This window comes from Sceloporus occidentalis, unplaced genomic scaffold (assembly GCF_023333645.1).
Source record: "Sceloporus occidentalis isolate IW3139 unplaced genomic scaffold, rSceOcc1.0.p SCAF_87, whole genome shotgun sequence".
Lineage (NCBI taxonomy): Eukaryota > Metazoa > Chordata > Lepidosauria > Squamata > Phrynosomatidae > Sceloporus > Sceloporus occidentalis.
In genome coordinates this window covers 22,264-42,820 of record NW_028317067.1, presented here as the reverse complement: position 1 = coordinate 42,820, position 20,557 = coordinate 22,264, and the positions used below count along the sequence as shown (strand labels likewise).

The 20,557-nt window shown below is 42.2% G+C and overlaps 2 protein-coding genes across 2 annotated transcripts; both read left to right on the top strand.

The window, feature by feature from the left end:
- Positions 1-1,283: 1,283 nt before the first annotated feature.
- On the top strand, positions 1,284-4,881 carry LOC149284818 (prostaglandin E synthase 2-like). Its single transcript, XM_089496000.1, has 7 exons — positions 1,284-1,736; positions 2,317-2,511; positions 2,996-3,051; positions 3,141-3,290; positions 4,095-4,295; positions 4,427-4,544; positions 4,753-4,881. Exons 1-7 carry the CDS (start codon positions 1,284-1,286, stop codon positions 4,879-4,881), a joined length of 1,302 nt encoding a protein of 433 aa, XP_089352126.1.
- A 3,836-nt stretch (positions 4,882-8,717) lies between these two features.
- On the top strand, positions 8,718-20,211 carry LOC149284817 (outer dense fiber protein 2-like). The gene is made up of 18 exons (XM_089495999.1): positions 8,718-8,826; positions 8,999-9,114; positions 9,729-10,084; positions 10,623-10,752; positions 10,939-11,070; positions 11,762-11,836; positions 12,183-12,254; positions 12,348-12,464; positions 12,643-12,828; positions 13,228-13,337; positions 13,429-13,564; positions 13,819-13,929; positions 14,336-14,440; positions 17,845-17,982; positions 18,445-18,545; positions 19,065-19,227; positions 19,307-19,432; positions 20,038-20,211. The coding sequence occupies exons 1-18, from the start codon at positions 8,718-8,720 to the stop codon at positions 20,209-20,211; spliced, it is 2,457 nt and encodes an 818-aa protein (XP_089352125.1).
- The last annotated feature ends 346 nt before the right edge of the window (positions 20,212-20,557 follow it).

Genomic DNA, 20,557 nt, shown 5'->3' with positions numbered 1-20,557 from the left:
AGGAAGGCAGCTGCAGCAATAGGGCTGCAACTTCTAGGTGAGGTAAGTATATCTTGAAGAATACAGATTAAAGTATTTCCAGAAAACTTTAACGTGTATTCTTTAACAGGGGGTGTTGGGGACATTAAACTGTCCCTTTAAGGCCCTTGGGCTGAAATCCCAAATTTCTACTGAAATGCTAATAGATCAGGACATTAAAATAGAGCATTCTCAGCGTAACGCATCAAATTACAGTTCCTCTTGAACTTTTCCAGGTAGATCTTGTCTGAGGGCAAGCAGCGACATCCAGCCGCCGTACGCCGGGTATATCCGGTGTCTGCCGGCGATCCCCTCTACGCTCCCGGTAATGGAGTTTAATGTTTACACTAAACAATGCAGGTTTGCGGGAGGGGGAGAATTCAGACGGGGACGCTGAAATATAACGCTGTGTTCGTGGTTACATATAAACAGCACGTGTGTACAAAGCGGTAAATACAGTGCAGGCAGCAGGGACAATGGTGTGGTTGCTATGGTGACGGCACCAAGTTTTCCTAATGTTCTTATCAAAGTTGCTACAAATACAGAAGGTTATGTTATAAAAAGCAAATATAATGTAAAGTGGTAAATGCAGAGCAGGCAGCAGGGACAATGGTGTGGTTGCTGTGGCAACTGCGCCAGTTTGCTCACTCTGCCACTCCCCCCACTTGGGTTTCCCCATACAGCCTAAAAGGCACCCCTGGACTTACATAAAGAAAGACTAATATCTAAATCCTAGAAGTTGATTCAGAGGCTTAGATATAATGTAAGGGCATTTTACTTTACTGAAAGGGTGGCAGATAGGCGGAACATCCTCCCAGAAGAAATGGTAGAGGCTAATACAGCGAGAGAAAATAAACACACATGGGATAGGCATTTGGATCCTGAATCTAACACGAGACCAGCGACTGATTAAGGTTTAAGTCTCTACAGCAGGAGAAACGAGCAGATTAGATGGCTGAATGGGTCAAAATACCTTGATCTTTGACCTTTTCCTCCCCACACATTAACCTTATACATATCCCATGCGTGCTGAACCATTTATTTTCATTTAGCACACAATATACCTTCTTCCCCGGCCACCTCTTCCACCGGGACATCAGGGTCTCCGTTCGGTCCAGCCATCCTGCTCGTCTTGTCACGTGACCGCGTCATGTGACCTTGCTAGACCTAAAAACAGGCTGCTATCAGAGAAAAGGGGGAGGTGTTAGTAGGCGTGATTCCCCCCCCCATTAAGTAGGAGTGGGCGGGGCCTGGTGACAGGAAAGATGGCAGCCTCCAGGGCACAGGGGATGGGAGCTGTCACATGGCGGTTGTTGCACCAGCTGCCGGGGGCTAGAGGGGGCACCTCGGGTCTGCTGTTACCCAGAAGCAAGAGTTGCCTCCCCAGTTTTCGGGTGGTGCCCACAGGCGCTGACTCCCTCCCCGTCCTGGGACTTAGGGGTTACAAAAGTCTTTCCACCATAAGTCACCTTCCTGTAAATAAAGTAGTGGGGAGGACTAACCTTCCTCTGGCCACCACAGGACCCCAGATAGGAACCCACCTTGCCATACCGAAAGCAGAGTGGCGTGGGTACAGGACGGGTTGGGGGTGGCAGGCATCAGGGAGTAGGAGCAGAAAGGCTTGGGGCCTTGTGTTTGTTTTGGGGGGAACCCTAGGGGTCTATCGGACTCTAAAGTACTCCCTGGAGGAGCAGAGGGCGGAAGAAGAAGAGCTGGAGGTATGTGTTTCCCCCTGCAGGGGGCGCATGTTAGTCCCTGCATCTGAATGCTAGCCTCCCTTTCTAAATAGATTGCAAGCTTTTGAGACTATCTATATCCTTTCAGGCATGTTCTGACGAGGAGACCCAAATAGTCTAAAAAGCTTGCAATCCATTCTACTTCAGTTTGCCAATCAAGGTATCAACTTCACCAAATGTGCTGTTTTTCTTTTTAGTTTATACCCATAGTCTTAAAAAAGTGTAAAAGATGTTTCTTATGGCAGCATAAGAAAACGACCCATAATAGCGACATCACACGTGTACTCCCCAGGGTGTCCACCGAATACCTTCTTCAGCGGAGTTTAGGGTACTTCAGTCCCCCATGTTAATAGGAGGAAAAAATAAATATATTTATCATTAGTTTCATTATTAGTAAAAAAAAAAAAGGTTTTTGCGATGCAGATTCTCCTTCAAGAGATATCAGCCTCAGTATTAATACAGTGTTCTTTGAGGCTTGAGCATGTTCATCATCAGAGGTTGTTGTCCCCCCCCCCCCCCCCCAATTATTTGTGTCATTTGTAAACTTTTTCTCTCTCTCCAGGCATCGGAGGGGACGCTCAGACTCACGCTATATCAGTATAAAACCTGCCCCTTCTGCAGTAAGGTACGGGCCTTTCTTGACTACTACCAAGTGCCTCATGACATCGTGGAGGTGAATCCGGTTCTGAGAAGGGAGATCAAATTCTCCAGTTACAGGAAGGTTCCTATCCTTCTGGCCAATGCCGACTCGACCTTAGTAAGTATTCTTAGTATTGTTATTAAATCTGTGTGTTCCGCAAACTTTTCACCGCCCCGTCTCTTGGCCCATTGTCAAAAAAAAGTGAAAATACACACAACTAAGTGACATTTCATTTTATTTATTTGCGGTCATCTTAAAAGGGACAGTTTAATGTCCCAGGAAGCCCCATCAGAGAAGAATGAAGTACTTTATGAGTGATTAGAAAATATGCATTATTTAAAAAGGTTAAAATAAGCAAAATACTTTGCCCACCACCGATTGGCTGTTTAAAGAAACCAATCATTGGCTACAAAGGACACCCATTGAAACAAAGTTGGATACGGAGCATATGATGGCTGGAACGTCCCTTTAATTCTGTTTTCACTACTGTAGAAATGGCTTGTTTTAAATATTTTTATATTATTAAAAAGTTCTTTTACGCTCATCAGCTTAAGTCCATTTATTTTTTGCATGGGATGATTTTATTATTTTTTTTTCCCAGCAACTCAATGATTCTTCTGTAATAATCAGCGTGATGAAAACGTTCCTCGTCTCCAAGTAAGTTCATGAAAATAGTTACTATAATTACCTTGGCCCGTTAATGACTTGATTATTGATTGTCAATGGCTTGTTATGTTTCCAAGGAGGAAAAGTCTGGAAGAGGTCGTATCCTATTACCCGTCCATGAAGTCTGTGAACGAAAAAGGAAAGGAGGTGATAGAATATAACAATAAATACTGGCTGATGCTGGATGAGCGGGAGACGGAGCAAGTTTATCCCACGAAAGAATCTCGGGTGTAAGTAAGACGTGCCAAGAGCATATATATATATATAATATATATATATATATATATTATATATATATATATATATATATATATATATATATATATATATATATATATATTAACCATGAAAATAAGGCTGGAGCATTCCTCCACAAATTAACATTCTGCTTTTACCTTTAAATATTGTGGCTCTGATTAAAACAGAGACATACACAAAACATAGACAGGAGAAAAATAAAAGATAAACGGGGAAAAATCTTAATTCCTCTTACCAGGTAAATAAAAAAAAATAAAAAAAAAAGGAAAAACCAAATATATTCCAATAAATTATCTTTTGCAAAGGTTTAATGTATTTTTAGGTTTTCACAACCATTTCGCATAAGTCATTGACAAAAACCTGGTTTTATCTAATTTTGTTCCTCTAAACTCCCTTTTATCTGGAAGCCGCCATTGTTGCCAGTCAGGTGGCTTTCCCTGCTCCATCGCCACCCTGAGCTGATTCTTTACTGTAGTGTGAATGAAATCCGTTCCTCCGTAGCGTAGTCAGAATGGATGTTTAATACTGAGCCATTCTATTGTGTGTGATAAGGAGGGCAGGGTGTTTGTCTAGCAGATCGCACTCAAATAACAGAGGGAGAACTCGTATAAATGGCTAATATACAGCTGCCTGAAAACATTATATCGTGTATATAAATACAATGCGTTTATACTGATATTCAGGGGTCTTCATAGGTGATGGATACTGCAGTATGTTGCAATCCAATGTGAGCGCCCACCTTCCCGTATACAATGTATTCATTGCTTCTCCTACAGAGAAGAGATGAAATGGCGCCGCTGGGCAGACGACTGGCTTGTTCACCTTATATCCCCGAATGTATACCGCACTCCGAGAGAGGCTCTTGCTTCATTTGACTACATTGTTCGCGAGGGGAACTTTGGCACGGTGGAAGGAGTCTTCGCTAAATACTTCGGAGCGGCAGCCATGTTTGTTATTGGCAAAAGACTGAAAAGCAGGTCTGAATAAATTCCTTTGTTCCATACATAAACCAGTTTCTCTTAGTAACTTTCAGAATAACTTATTTATTTATGTATTATTCATTAAACGTGATATTGAAGAGTTTTGAACTTGTGTCTAACTATTGCAGACACAACCTAGAAGATGATGTTCGGCGAGATCTGTATAAAGCGGCAAACGACTGGGTGGCAGCCGTCGGAAAAAACAGGTCGTTTATGGGAGGATCACAGCCCAACCTTGCAGATCTTGTACGTTTTTACAGTTTCGTGTAATATTTTAGGAATTTTAGCCATAAAAAAGTTTATATATATTTTTTTTTATTTCAATTTTAACTTTCGATACATTTAGATAGCGAATACAAGGGTTAATTTATAGGTTTTTTTTATTATAAAAAATGGTTTTTCTAATCACCTTTTTTTGTGTTTGTAATCGCCCGTTTTTGCTTTTATTTGACAGGCAGTGTACGGCGTGCTGAAAGTCATGGAGGGCTTGGAGTCTTTTGAGGATATGATGTCTAATACCAAGATCAAGCCTTGGTATGAGCGGATGACTGCAGCTATTAAGCATCATGCTGCCCCTCACTGAGCAGAGAATAAGTAGACTTTGGGGTGCTTCTGAGCCTGGACTTGGGGTGCTTTTAAGCCTTGCCCACATGTAACCTTGTTAAGGATACTACTATCCTCATTCTGGCCATCAGAAAACCCCAAAACATGTATTTATATATCTACAATATGTCGGTGCTGGAACTTTCTTGGTTGTGGTTGAGAAAGGAAAACCTGCTTTGAAACCAAACCTGTGTGTTAAGCGCTGTGCAGATATATGGTGTGGGTCCCTTTAACGCCATACATTAGACTGCCTCAAAATCTTAAGAAAAGCACTCAAGGAAGCTCCGGTCCCGAAGCGACTGCACAAGAAAACCAAAAACCTTCTCTACAAGAAAGCGACACCTGCGGCTGGAGCAAAAACTCCTTTCTCAGCCCATCGGCGTGGATCAAGAACACACTCTTAAGGCGATCGTTTACTTTCTGATCTACCCAGGGATGCTTTATTGTAGTAACTGATTTATTTTTTTTTTGTCTGGGCAGCTGGCGATTTAAATAAACTGTTTAGAAATCAACAATTATTAACAAAAAGGAAAAAAAAAAAAAACGCTCAGATCACGTTGCTTTAATAAAATGTGGATGTTCTGTATTTAACATCTGTATGCTATTAATAAAGTAGAAACGGTTAAATGAAACACAAATCACCTTGTTTTATTGTTCAGTATCTGTCTTTGCTCTTCATGTCCAGTATAATGGCAAATAAATACTTAGAGATATGAGTATACGTGAATGAGGGAATGCATGGATGTGTAAGTAGGGAGGCAGGGCACAGAGAGGCTGTAGGTTATATGCATGTATTGGCTGCTTGTGCATGATAGGAGTGTCATTGCTATATTAAATATATATGATAACAGCAATCACACTATCATACCCAGATTTCAGCATGTATTGGCTGACTTGACATGATAGGAGTGTGATTGCTGTTTGTAATCATATATTTCTTATAGCAATGACACTCCTATCATGCACAAGCAGCCACAGTAGCAAAAGCTAGAAGAAATTACATTTCTATCATGCCCAGGTTCCAGGATGAGTGTGATTAATGTTAGCAGTTGCTTTTAGCAATCACACTCCTATCATGCACAGACAGCCAGTACATGCTGGACTCTGGGCATGACAGGAGTGTCACCCTATCCCACAAACCTATCATCACATTTCATATAGATGGTGTCATTCAATCACACTGACTACTATCATGCCCAGGCAGCCATCACATGCTCAAATCGCTCAGATTCCAGCATAAACCGACTGCCTGAGCATTATGGGAGTTTAATTTATTAATCATATATATTATATAAAACTGCTGTTTGAGTTTAGGTTATTTTTTGCCCAATTTTAGTGTTATTTATATCTATTAAAAGTGTGCTTTTTTTATTTTCTAAAGGGGGGGTGCATCCTGAATTCAGCATTGTTATGATTGTTAAAGCAATCACAATCATATCATGCACAGTCATACCCAGATTCCAGCATGTACTGGCTGACTTAGCATGATAGGAGTGTGATTGCTAACATAAAAAACATAAAAGTGTGGTTGGACCAAAAAAATCAACAATATATATATATAAATAGATAGATATTGCTAACAGCACTCACATCACACTCAGCCAGTACATACAGCCTCCCTATGCCATGATACCCCCCCCTTACACATCCATGCTATCACACACACTCATTCACAAACATTCAGCACTACACCCATCACTCACACACACTTACTGAATATTTTCCTACCTTGTCACTGTCACTTTTCCTCCTCTTCATTCTTCCTCTTGGCTCTTCTTCTTCTGTGCCCTGTTCTTCCGGTTGGCGTGGCTTCAGTGTTGTGCACCGGGATGACAGGAAATCCCGACGCACAGCATAAGATGCCGCACACATCGCAGGGGAGCAGGAACGTCTGCATTAACAGACCTCCGGCTCCCTAGATTGTCTATAAGCCGGTTAGAGGGAGATCTTTGATCTCCCCAACCGAGCCTGCCGCTCTAGAGGCGGACATTACTGTCCGTCTCTGGAGGGGTGGTGGCACCCCCCTGATGAGCGGCACCCGGGGCGGACAGCCCGCCCGCTCCGCCCTATGTACGCTACTGACCTATTTGTGAGTCCGACCCCTTTGTAAAGCTGCCGCTGTTTCCTCTCCGTCGCCATTTTGTTGGAGACGTTATGAGAGACCTAAGTCACATGATCACAGATCAGGCGCTCCACTGCAGTTGTTGGTAAGTGTTACCACGGCAACGGCTCTAATGATGCTGGCGAATCCGAGAACGGAAAACTAGAGGACTCAGTTTGAAACCACCAATGAAATTCCTCGGTAGTTGTGTCTGAGGAAGAACGGGTAAACTGACAGAAGTTCCGCCGTTCTGTACGAAGTTCTATAGTGTAAAGTTTTATGGGGAACGGCTACGGCGAGTGAGGAAGCGTCCAGCCCGCCCATACTGAGAGGTAATTCTGGGCGCCTGCAGGGGGCGCTTTCTTTAATGCCCTTATTGGATAAACGGATACGAATTGAAACTCATTGTTATGCAGATGTGCCCCAGCCTAGGGCATTAGGACACTATTTACCCCTATTCTGTTATTTTGGAAATGTTATAGCCATAGCAACAGCTTAATAACTTTTGCTTCAGTGCCATTTACATTAATGTCATTTCTGTTGGGGATCTGCGGAGTCTGAGGGCATCTAGGGTAGGTTTGAGGATGAAGAAGACATGTTTGTTCCTAATACAACTGTCTAAATGCTCCAGTGCCTAAACGGAATTTTTATACTGGGATCCGATCGCTAACTGGTTTTGGGCTGGTAATAACCTGACTAAAGGTGGTACCCCCAATTCTGTAGAGACCTACTCACTGGATCTGCTGGGGTTTTCTTGCCCCATCCCTCATGATTTAATCCCATACACCTTACATCCAGGTGAGCGTTTTGTGCAGAAATCAGAATTGAACCGGATGCAGAGACGTCATCAAAATAGTGACGTTTGAATGCTTGTTTAGGGCGACGCTGAAACCCTATTTTGCGACGTGTGACTGCAGCCAAAAGATTAAGAAACGGTTTGCATTGTGTTCTTGTATTTACAGAACTGTCGTTTGCACTTTAGGTCATTAGATGGCTTGGGTTTAAGGGTAGTCTGTTACAAGAAGCATCGGCTGTCATGGGAACGGTTTGCTTATGAGTCCTGGAGTCACTCGGGAATTTCTTCAGTGCCGCTTCCATGAACCTGCACAGCCTGACATGTTCAATTCTGAAGCGTTCAACCCCTTACGTGACCGTTTTCCTATTTTAATCATAAGGTACGATCGGTTTGGTTGGGACGTTTGCAATCTGTTTTACCTTTTTGTGAGTTGTTTTTTTTTTGTTATTATTGTTACTCTAAAAATATTAATAATAAAAAGCAGCCCTTATCGTTACTAAAGAATACATTTATTTTCATGATTTAAAAGTCTTATGCGGTTCTTGTTGTTCTGGTTGTAAATGACAGTTGGAAGGGTCATCATGCACTTTATGAATGAATGGTATAGGAAAGTGACATCAAGGCGCTTTAAATAGTTGTAGAAACAGTCAGGAGACTCTTCTTTCATTTCGTGTTTAATACAGATGTTTGAGTTTAGTTTTTATTGCTTGGTGATATGATGGTGACAGTTTGTAACACGGTGATTGCTAGGAAAGCCTGATTTGAAATAGCTCAGTCATTTACCAAACTATTCCCTTTTTTAATGACATTCTTTGACTTTGGTAATTTGGTTACGTTCGACTTTTTGTCCCACTTTAGGTAATTGCCTCCTAACTCAGACTCTTGGGTCGACCAGATTAAAAATAAATAAATAAAAGCAATGAAGAGTCGTTCTCCTTCTCCACCATTACATGTTCACGTGGATGAAAATACTCCGGTCCATGTCCACATTGAGAAGGGTCATAAAGCCACCAATAAATTAAAGGTGGGTGAATGCTGATGGCCATCATGTTGTACCTTGGTCCGTTTCTTTTGGTCTTGGTACCTGATGCCAAAAAGCAGACGGCTTAAAATGGGCTGTTTTAGGCCAGTTTGCAAAGACGTTGGCCATACCATAACCATTTTTTTGTTTTTATACGTTGTTTAAGGATAAACCATCAGAGAGCAAAATGAGAGCTGAGAGTGCAAACCTGCGTCGCACCAAGAAGATCAAAACAAAGGTCCCATGGATCCCACCTGGAAAAACATCTGCCCATGGCAGTGGCTTGAAGTGGGAGGTAAGGTGTCCACTCCTAAATGATATTCACTACTTGCCTTTTAGCCGTGACGTGGCTCAGGAAGGAGTCATTTTTGAAAGGCCATCCTTACGGACACTAATTACATCTGCAGCTTCAGAAGTTGTATGGTCAGTCCTTTGGAAGCTATGTGTAGACTTGTAAACTATAAGATGTTCTTGAGCAAAGAGACTTAAGTAATCTGTTCACGTGGTATGTAGAGACCTATTGTACAGCGCTGCAGAATATGATAGCATTACATGAACCATAATAACAATGTTAAGAATATGCGGGTTGGGGTCATGGTGATCCTTGCTAGTTTAATTGTTGGTCAAGCCCTATAAGTAAGCAGAACTGTAACTTTAACCATGGGGTGACTGCAGGAGCCGATCTGCCATTGGAGCGGAAGTAAGGTGAAGTATGTGGCCTGGGCGTTCGTCCGGTATTGGCCTGACAATAAAAGGCATTCACTTGCACCTTGAAGTTGAATAATTACTATTGTTTTCTCAACCCTACTTCAAGTAATATCATTTTGGAAAAACTTTTAGTGGGGATACATTGACTTCTCTGATAGCCACCAACAGAGAATTTTCTTTTTTTTTGCTTTGATTCTGCAGGGAATTACACATCGTTTGGATATCACGCCTCCAGATGCTGAGAAGATGGCCTCAGCCTTGCGTCTCAGTGACCTTTCTACAGAAGGAGGTACCATCCACCGCAAAATCAACACCTACGAAAAGAAGATTGATTCCTTGGTCAACAAAGTTGAAACCCTAAAGCACGAGGTGGAGCTCAAGAAGAAAGAACACGTCCTGGAGCGTTATGAGGGGAAATTGTCTGCTTCCAAAAAGCTCCTGGAGGAGCAGAAGGACAAACTAGCCAAAGTGTCACTGGAACTGGAAGAGACTGAACATGAAAACGCACGTTTGAAAATGAGCATAGAGCGGATTAATGAAGAGAAGGACCTAAATCGGTATCTATTCTCAAAAAAAAGATTGTTTAGTCATGCTACGCTGCAAAATACAAGTGTTAAAGGTGCTGTTCCACCTTCTTTACTAACAAAATGCAGCTTTAGGGACCTCATATTTATTCAGAGACCTTTCCAGGAAATAATTAATCATGTAAAATGTCACTTCATTCACAATTTTAGCCAGGAATGCTTGACATGTGACACAAAACCAGGCACTGATAGGTTTCTTAAAACCTTCACTGCATTTCATTTCTCACATTATTACTAGAGAGTGCAATTAACGTTTTGCCTGAAACAGCACCTTTGGGTCAGTTAAGTTACATAAAGTCAGACAGATTCTAATACTAATTGTCTAAGTGAAAAAAAGAAGCTTGTACCTGCAGTTGTAAAAATGTGAAGGGTCATTGGAACTTTGTTTTCACTTTCAATGTTTTCACTTTCAATGGCAGCAACCTATTATATTTATGACGATGATCAACAAAATTATAGAAATATGTTTATAAATGGGGAATGCGGGTCTTCATTGAATATGTTAATACAGGTTACAGAAACAACAGCTGCAAGCAGAGAAGTGTCATCTCCTTTCTAAACTGATGGAAGCCGAGATGGACGGTTCAGAGGCTGCCAAGCAAGTGGGGATCCTGCGTGATACCGTCGACAGGATGAAATATGTAAGTAACTTATATTGTAGATTCTTTTATTTCAATTATTTCAATTTTTCCTTAAGGGATGCAAAACGCCAATCCTAAAGGGCCACAAACAAGAGTCCGGAATTATGTGTATCCCTGGCCTGTTTGCAGCCCTCGATTGACTGTAACACAGCTTCGTCTTAATCAGCAGTAAACTTCTCTTTACAGGAAAAGAGAATGTCCTCCACTGATGTAAGCCTGCTAACCAGACAGAAGGAGATCCTGCTTCAAAAACTGAGTACATTTGAAGGCACCAACAAGGCACTTCGGACACTGCTTAGGGAGCAGCATTGCAGAGAGGTAAGTAACTTATTCTCCTCTTCAGCTTTCCAAATACATGTGGGCTCCAGAAACACCTAGAAGCAGAACCAAGGTAATGGCTGGGGGTTCATCTTAGGTTACAGGAGGACACATGGGTCCAAAACTGTTCTTCCCAGCGTCACTCATGCGTTGCTGATACTAATCGGCTAAGGTGGGGCAATAGATTGTAATTGTAATCAAGGATAAAAGTTAAGTCTGGACAGACCTCCGCATGCAACGTTCACCAAGCCAGCACCGGGGTAAGTATGTCACACGCAGGGATGTGTTTGGCCAAAGACACTTGTGCATGGAAAATGGCTAGGAGGTGGAGGGAAGGAATAAATCAAAATAATACCTTTACATAGGTCTCTTCTTCAGGCATATTATACCTGGTATAATATGCCCGAAGAAGAGACCTAGATAGTCTCGAAAGCTTGCAACCCATTATACGTCAGTCAGCCAATAAAGGTATCACACTTACCAAATTTTCTTTCTGTCTTTCTGTGGCTAACATGGTACAACTCTATACCTTTATTGACATGGGAGTACTGGAGTGGAGTAGCCCCATAATGAACCACAGTTACATGATGCTCTGTTCCCACTGGAAGGTGTTTGCATGTTTGTAATGCATTTAAGGGAGCGTCTTTAATGTTGTGCTTTAGATTTCAAGCTTTTTTTGTTTCACCCCCAGACAGAAAAACAACAGCTTCTCTCCCAAATAGAACTGCTTATGAAGAAACTGTCCGACTCCGACACTGAGAAAACAGTACGTTTCGTGTCTTATCGTAAAATAGAGCGAGCATGCCGGTGCCATTCATGCAATGTGTTAAAGTTCTTGGTCACCATTTGGTATTTGTTGATATGTCCACCTCAAAAACTGCGACTTACACCTAGTTTAAATTTTATCTTAAAAACAACTGAAATACTTTTAGAAAGATAACGCAACATATAGGTAGTCGTTCAGCTCTTCATTAATTAACGCGGCTGCATTGGTGACCAGAACCATTTTTTTTTTCCAATACCATTCACATGCAGACGGTAGATACCGCGATGTCATTTTGACTGTGGCTCTGCTTCCTTTCTCATTCATGTTAACGTTTCTTCCTCTTCAGCATCTCCAGCTGAGGCTTTATGAGAAAGAGAAGGAAGTGGATGACCTTCTTCTTCAACTGCAGACAGAAAAGGTTTGAATATCCATCATTCCCTTCCAAGGCCGGTTTTGTTAGGAATTTTCTTATGCTGTGACTAATGTTGGATATGATGTACTTTTTTTTCAGGATAAAGCTCAGAAAGCGTCAGAACTGTCCAAGTCTCTGGATGCAACAAAAGCTCATTTGCAGGGGCAGCTAAGAAGTCGTGAGGCAGAGAACAACCGCCTGACTGTCCAGCTCAAGGTATGGTCTGATCCACCTAATTTTTCATCTGCTTTCAGGATTCTTTGGATGGCGCAGAATGTATCTTATTATATGTCTATCATTATTCTTTTTCATTCCCATCTACGTTGTTGGTGCCCTGTTATCATATAAATCTTTCCCGGTCCGTTGTAACTCTAGATACTTTGCTGTGTTTCAGAATCTGGAGCGTGCTGAAGTCCAGCATAAGATAGAAATGGAGAAGACCAAGGAACATTACAACGAAATGAAGCAAAAGGTGGACTCTGACAAAGATGCCTTGAAAAAATCCGCCAGAGCATTGAAACAGCGAGCAGAACGCAGCGAGGAGACGGTGCAAACACTGAACGCACAGCTTGCAGAAAAAGTAAGTCGTCCCAAGGTGCTCAGTAGGCTCTATGACTTGGCACTCACATATTTCTGTAGTAAGGCATCGTATCGGTTATTACTGTGAATGTCCTCTATAGCTGAGGCAATTCCAAAGCAAATTACATTCTCTGTAGGGACTGAAAAGTAAAGATGAAGCTATATAACTGTCCCAAAATTGACACTTTTAAAAGCTCAGTTGGCCCTTCCCCAAAAAGTAATGAATGTTTATTTTTTTATCGGTTAGTACTTTAGCATTCAGAAGTAATATTGGGGAGGCTTTTATTGGTGAATTCAAATAATTTGGGATAGAAGAAGAGACAGAAAAGTATTTTGATAAAATAATTGTGTTTTGCTTGGGGTTTTCATTCCGCTCTATATGTATTTGTGTTTTTGGCAGAATGCAGAACTGGCTAGGTCCCTGTCTGACATCGACAACTGGAAAAGCCGTCACAGCGCCTATATGAATGAGAAGAGTGAAATGGAGAAGGTCATCCGTACACTGAACAAGTAAGAGGATTCACCAAATCCATAGCAGGAACCTTGAATGATGCAAGAACAATTTTACTTTATTTACTATCGTCCTTTCTCACTTCTCTAGTCGTATAACAGAACTGCTGGAAGAAATTCAGACCAATGATGAGAAGTCACGTCTGGATCAGGAATCACTCATGGACAAACTTCACCAGCAGAATAGAGAGAATACCTTTTTGAAACTAGAGCTTGAGAAACTAAAGGTCAGTCCTTCGTACCTCTCACCAGCAGGGATCAATATGGGAGATTTATCGTGATGGGGATTAATCGGCTATTGTTGATTAAAGTGCATATGGTGGCTAGAGTGTGCCTTTAAAGTGAGAACATGGTGGACATATCCATGGATGCCCAAGCAAGAGGCTCATAAAATAATTTGCCTTGTGTGAATCTCTCTCTCTCGCTGAATTTTGTATGTGAACAGTTTAAATAAACAATGCACTCCTTCTGTCACTTGCAGTCTACTTTGGCCACAGCGGAGGAGAAACTGGCATTTTCTCACAATGAAGTACAACAGCTGAAGAGTTCCCTGCATCAGTATGAAGGTCTGGTGGATACCTACAAAGATCAGGTTTGTCATATGGATATTTTGCGGGTACACCACTAATACTGTGCTTCTTCTAGCCACAATCAAAATTTTTTTTTTCTCCTTTGCTGTTAAAAAGAATATTTGAATTGTGCCATTTAATATGCAACCTATTAACTTTGTTATCGTCTTCACTATGATATTGATGTTGATATTTTACAATACAAGAGAACAGGGCCTCTGCTGCTAAATGAGGAGGTCATTTACATGGAAAAGACAATCTGCTTTATAAGTTTTCTTTGTTTCCAAACACATTTGGGCTCCAATCTCCAGCTGAAAATGGCTGGAGATTGGCAAAGTGAGAACCTAGATTTTGTCTACAGATATCAGTTCAATGGGCAAATTTCGCATGAGAATCTCTCCTGAAATTGAAGTCATTATTCTCTTACAGGTTGAAAAGGCTCGGATGGAGGCTCGTGAAGTCTGCAAGCAGCTGGATAAGTGCGACAAAGAGACTAAAACTCTAGAGACGCTAAAGGATCTGGAAGTTGAAGAGGTAAAATATTAACCCTATTTCCTAAAGTGAATTCTGGCCGTAGGTAAAATTGAGTTCATATCGATGCTCCTTGGATTTGGGATTTCATTTCCATTGACTTAGCCAGCTTGTGATGTTCAGTGGTTGTCGTGGCTGAGTGTTTTCTCGATGTACATGGGGAGCATTTCTTGGTTTTCGATATTAGTGGATTTATCAGATTTATTAAATTGCTGCTTGTATATGCCCTTCTGTTTCCAAAATGTGTCTAGTCCAGTGTCCTCATCAATGCCTCCTCTGTCTGTGGTAAATCTTTCTTTATTGACTTATAACATTTATCGGAGTTTCTTTTCATTGTTTCATGTGGAGCCTTGAAAGTGCAGTCTTTACATTTTTATCTTTATCAGTGTCATTGACTCCTCTTCAAGGACTGTTGGGACAGCCATGTTGGTGGCACTGTGGACCTTACAGGAATAGGCCTGACTGACCCTTTATTCATATTATCAGCGACGGTTCCTCTTTAAATATAAACATGTTTCAGCTTTAGTTTTTTAGTGTTCTTACTAGAAAACTAAAATGACCAGGTATTTTAAAACCATGAGATTGAATTATGGGTTCTGGGACAGAATATTCCTTGAGGAACAACATATGATAACACATTTTGCTATATTATCCTATGGCATGGGACATCCAAAGTATCCTTGAGATGGATCTTATTAGACCTCAAAACCATCATGAAAATATCATTGTTATTTTATAGAATCCAGAGAAGTCTTACAAATCCAGCTTTTAGGATCAACATCAAGAGTTGATTCTGGGACTCTCAGATCTTGACCCGATTCAGGTGCACAGGAGGGTGACATCAATCTCCCATTTAGATGTTACCATCATCCAACTATTTAAATAACAACAAACTGATCGTACTGTACGGAGAATTGGACGTCTCCATGTAACAGTGGGATAATGACCCCGGGATTTACCTGATTTCGGGAAGGGCTCGATAAACACACTGCGCATGTGGGAGCTGGCAACAAAATGCAGGAGATGCCGCACTATGACTGTGGGGTCATCATGTCGCTTGCATAAGAAGAAAACCTGGCTTTAAACACAGCCTGATCATATGTCAAGCAGGTGAAACACTAGGCACCGCAATGCAATTCCTAGGAGACCTTGATGAAATTATCTGAGTTCAAGAGCAGATTTTATGAGCAGATACAATCTGTTCTGCGGAGATGACCAAAGAGACAGATAAAGGCGATAAAACATGCACATGGTTACCTTTCCCAGAAGTATGTGCAAGTTTTGGGGTTTATTTATCGCCATATTTAATTATAACTGGCCAGATGGAGTCTAAAGCCAGAGCTAAATGTACCCCTGTACATTGCCTTATCTCCTGTTGCCTTATCTTTCTCTTTTAATATGATTCTTCCATCTTCTATATTTCCCTTTACTCTGCTTTCTGTGAATTGTGTATTTCTTAGTGGAATCTGGTCCCACCAACAGAGAATCTAATATATGCAACTAATTTAAACTCATGTTTCTGCTCTAGATACTTTACCATCCAGTACACACAGGAGGAAACATTGAACATCCTTCTTTTCCACTTCCCACTTCCACTTAGGTTTTCACATACTCAAAATCTTGACTACAACTCAACTGAGAACAGATAGACACTTAAAAGCCTTTCCTTTAATGCTTTCCCATCTCAAGCGGAAAGTTTCCCCTGCGCGAGGGAACCAACAACCCCAGATGTACATTTCGCCCGTTACAGGCTCTATCAGTGGGGTGCTGTTGGATTCCCTCTAGGCACAAGTGAGCAAGGGGGCCCACATCTGGATTTACCTTTACAATTGGGGTGGACCCAAGAAATCCTCAAAGGGTGTCCATTCTCAGTTGAGTTGTTTCAAATGTTTTGATATGTGAAAAAAACGAGAAATTTTTCTCGCATTTCGGTTCTGGAGATATTTTCCTCTCCAGTGGCACAAATGAGCTAAAGCTTGAGGCACACTTGACATGTAAAGTATTGTCTACTGTCACCTGGAAGCCTAATGTCACTGTTTCGCTGGACTATTAAGGAAGGTCGTGCCCGCAGAAGTTCTTCTGCCCAAACTACCGCTACTGAGAGGGGAATTCCCGGAAGCAGCAGTCCAGGACTTAGACGATCCCAACAGTGGACAACCTCCCACCAGCTGGAGATAGACTCTGAGCGGCAGCAGCCGCGGCAAGGCGCAGCACCAGACAGGAGCACAATGCGGGTAGTCAGCAGAGCCAGGGGTCGGATACACGGAGCAGGTAGTCTGACGAGCCAGGGGTCTGATACACGGAGCAGGTAGTCGGACGAGCCAGGGGTCTGATACACGGAGCAGGTAGTCAGCCAAGCCAGAGGTCAGATGCACGAAGCGGATAGTCAGACGAGCCAGGGGTCAAAACCAGAGATCACAAGCAAAGGTACCGAATCGTGGAGCAAGGGAGAGTCAGGCAAGCCGAGGGTCAAAAACAGGAAACTTGATGCACGAGCTAAATACACAAACTGAAGACCACAACATGGTGCTTGTGAAAGGCACAGCCGGCTTTTAAAAACTGGCGCCATTCCACAAGCACCTCCCGGACCAGAACCAAAACCACGCCCCCCAGCCGTCCATCATTCCTCCTGCAACGTGCAGCGTGCCCGGGAGGCGGACCGACGACCGGAGGACGGGTAAGTACACAGGCTCCGGGAACTACTGTTCCCGGGGCCGAATCCTCCCCGTGTCCCAATACCTCGGGCGGAGGGTCGTCCGCTGTCCGGGGAGATGTTTTCCCGGGACCCGCGGACAACCCTTCGCCCGCTACTAGTGCCGCGAGAGGAGGACCGCCCGCTGTCCCGAACGGCCGGCGTACAGGAACCGCGGCCAGACCTCCTCCCGGCGGCGTCCGGAGCCGGGATGGTGACACCTAAGAGCAGCCATGCCTTTTATAGAAAATCCTCTTTATTATCTAAAATATAAATAAAACCAATGGCGCAGTATCCACAATCTCATAAAGTGACTTAGTGTATTGCACTTACATACAAAACTCACAACATGTGCAAAAACGAGCCCGAAATCTACAAAGAGTCCCTCTGCTGCAAATGGTGATGTCCTGGTCCAGCCAGCGAAGTCCCGATATGGAGAAGAGTTCCTGCGTCTACCTCAACGCGTCTCGCTGTCTTAAAGCCAGCTTCTTCAGGAGAAAAAAAAAAAAAGAAACACGCAAAGCCTAACCCCGTCGGTAGAATTATATCTCCCCCCGGGGTGGACCTGCGTACCGGAGGTGGTCTTAAACCGTAACTGATGAGCAAAAAATAAACAGGAATAAAACTTGATCTTGATGTTCTGGCCATACTTCATTTAAGCTGCACTCAGCCGGCGACACTTCCATACCTGAGTATAACATTGATCTTACTTTAGATACGGAGGAGCTACCATGCATGTGCGGAGACGGTAAAGCAATCAGAGAGGAAACTTCAAGATTGTCAAGAACTGCTGCTGGATCAGGAGCGAAAGAACTTAGAACTCACCCGTATCATCTCTGACATGCGCACTGGGGTAAGGAACTGGCGCAGCAATAGCTCTTCAAGCAAGACTTTTGGGTCAGCCAGAAGAAGACATTGTTGTTGCCTTTAAATATGTCTCTGTTCTTTTTTGGGGAAAAAATTATTTTTTTCTTTCATGTAACCCAGTAACAAAGTAAATGTTTTGTGTAGAACAGTAACCAACTTTTTTTGTATCCCTGAACATATCTCAGAACGTGCTTGCCCTATTTACACATCTATAGCTGCTTCACTTCTTCTGGGGCCGACAGTCATGTGGTGTTGACCGGTAGTAAGTGTGATGTTACTGCGGGCTATAAAAGGTTAAAAAAGAGAGGTTTTGTCTTAATACCCTTTAAAGGCATATTTATTTATCAAAATTATGGAGCATTGGACTGGACTACTAATGTCCTCTATTTTTTTTCATGTCTTCCTTGTTCTTGTATACGATATATATTAAGACATGTTGTTTCGGCAGATGGAGAAACAAGGAGAAAAGGTTTTGTCAACAAGAGAGAAGTACCAGTCTGCTTTAGAGGAAAACCAACGTTTAGTTACTAAACTAGCAGATCTGGAAAGGTAAGTTGCTCTGGATATTTATTCACTTATGTCATGATTTACATCATGACGATTATTATTCTCAAAACTTTTTTTTTTTCTCTTTCTTTTCTTTTCTCTTTATTTTTCTCTTTTCTTTCTCCACATGTCAATCTGCTTCCACTACCTGTATCTGCCTTATTAACGTATATAAGCTGTTGCCCCCGAAAAGCTTTTACACAATTGAAGGAGTCTGCTGGCCTCCTGCACAACGTGTATCTTTTACTATGTAGCAATACAACCTTCTGCTCTTTAAGACATGTAACTAGATATGATTTCTTCTAAAGGGTTTGTTTAACCAACAAAATATACTCGTCTGGTATTACTATGCAGTCAGACCTTTGGCGTTGTTCCTCTACCTGGATACTTTCTCTTTCTTATTTTTTACATCCCTCCCCATGTGTGAGTTACTTGGGTTGTTGGGTTGTGTTGAATTATTGCTAATTGGGTGATGGCTAAAATCTGACCGCGCGCCCTTGACTGGTTTCTTTTTTTTACCAGGAAACTGGATGATGCAGGAATCCAACAGAGAGATCTTATGCAGATTGTGGCCAAACAAGAAGAGTCTCTCCAGCAGGGCCAGTGGAAGCTAGAAGAAAAGAATCGTGAATGTGCAGCTCTGGCACGCCAGCTGAACGCTTCCATTGAAGAATCCTGCAGACAGGTAGGATGTATATGGTGGACACCCAAAGTGCCACAGAGCGCCTTAGGCAATTTCAGCCTAACGTCTGAAACGTTTGCAGGTTAATCAAGCAAGAGAATCCGTGACGTCTAAAGAAAGGGCAACACAGTCTAAAATCCTGGATCTTGAGACCCAGCTTAGCAGAACCAAAGCTGAACTGAACCAAATCCGCCGCACCAAAGATGATGTGAGTATATGGTCCAAGTCATCTAAAAGTAAGAGCTTCTGGAAGCCTAAGCATAGATATTTTATTTTTCTTAAGGGTTTTGCTAGTTTTTTGGATATCTATGCCAACTTCTTCTGCAGAAGTGGGTCTTTGCAGTTTCTGCCAGGCGCATGTGTTTGGGGAAGACTCTGTTTATGTTGCCTTAGCAGATGCCTGTTTGACCTCCCTGTACACCTCTATCTTCACCACCCCAGATCTGGACTGGGCAGACGCTCATGCAAGTAGTCATGTGACAGATCGGGACTATGGTTGAAATGTCCAAAACGATTTTAAGTCCTGTCTGACACAGTTGTGTGGTGCTAATATCAGAACTCATTCCTCATGCACATCTCTCTTTTTTCTGCTATACATTGTTCCCCCCCGGATGTTGCAGTGGATAAAGTTCTGGCAGGTGATTTTGTTTCTTGTGGTTTTATTTTTGTAGAGGTTGCCATTTTCAGATGGCTTGCAACCAATGTGTGTGTCGACACGCTGTATATCGAGTACCTCAATGCAACTTTTATTTTTTAGCTGCTAGTTACTAATTTATATAAATGCTGTTTTTTTCTTTTTCTTTTCTCTACCAGACTGAACGCCGATTCCAGAGCCGTCTACAGGATCTGAAAGACAGATTGGAACAGTCCGAGAGCACCAACCGCAGCATGCAGAACTACGTTCAGTTCCTGAAGTCCTCTTACTCTAATGTATTCGGAGAGGCTGCCTTTTCCAGCACCCCTATTCACCCTCAAACTCCGCTTTAGAAAGGATTTGGAAGTCACTCTTCCCTAATAAACTAAACGGCAGAAATCAGAGACAACACCATATCTCCAAGACAAGCCACTGTTGGGATCTGGAAAGGCTTTCCGTGTGACTCCAGGTTGCCGAATTTATGGAATGCTAGCAACCTATTCAATTTTATCTTTACAAACCATCTCCATGGCAAAATGACTTTTGATTTACACACGTACCTCTTTTACCATTAACAAAACCTTTTTTTTCTTTTTTTTATTATTTATTTTTGTCTATGTCTTATGGACTCTTAGCTGATCAAGAAATATATAGTCACAGGCTTGCGTATGGCCATTATCAACTCAGGGATTCACCATA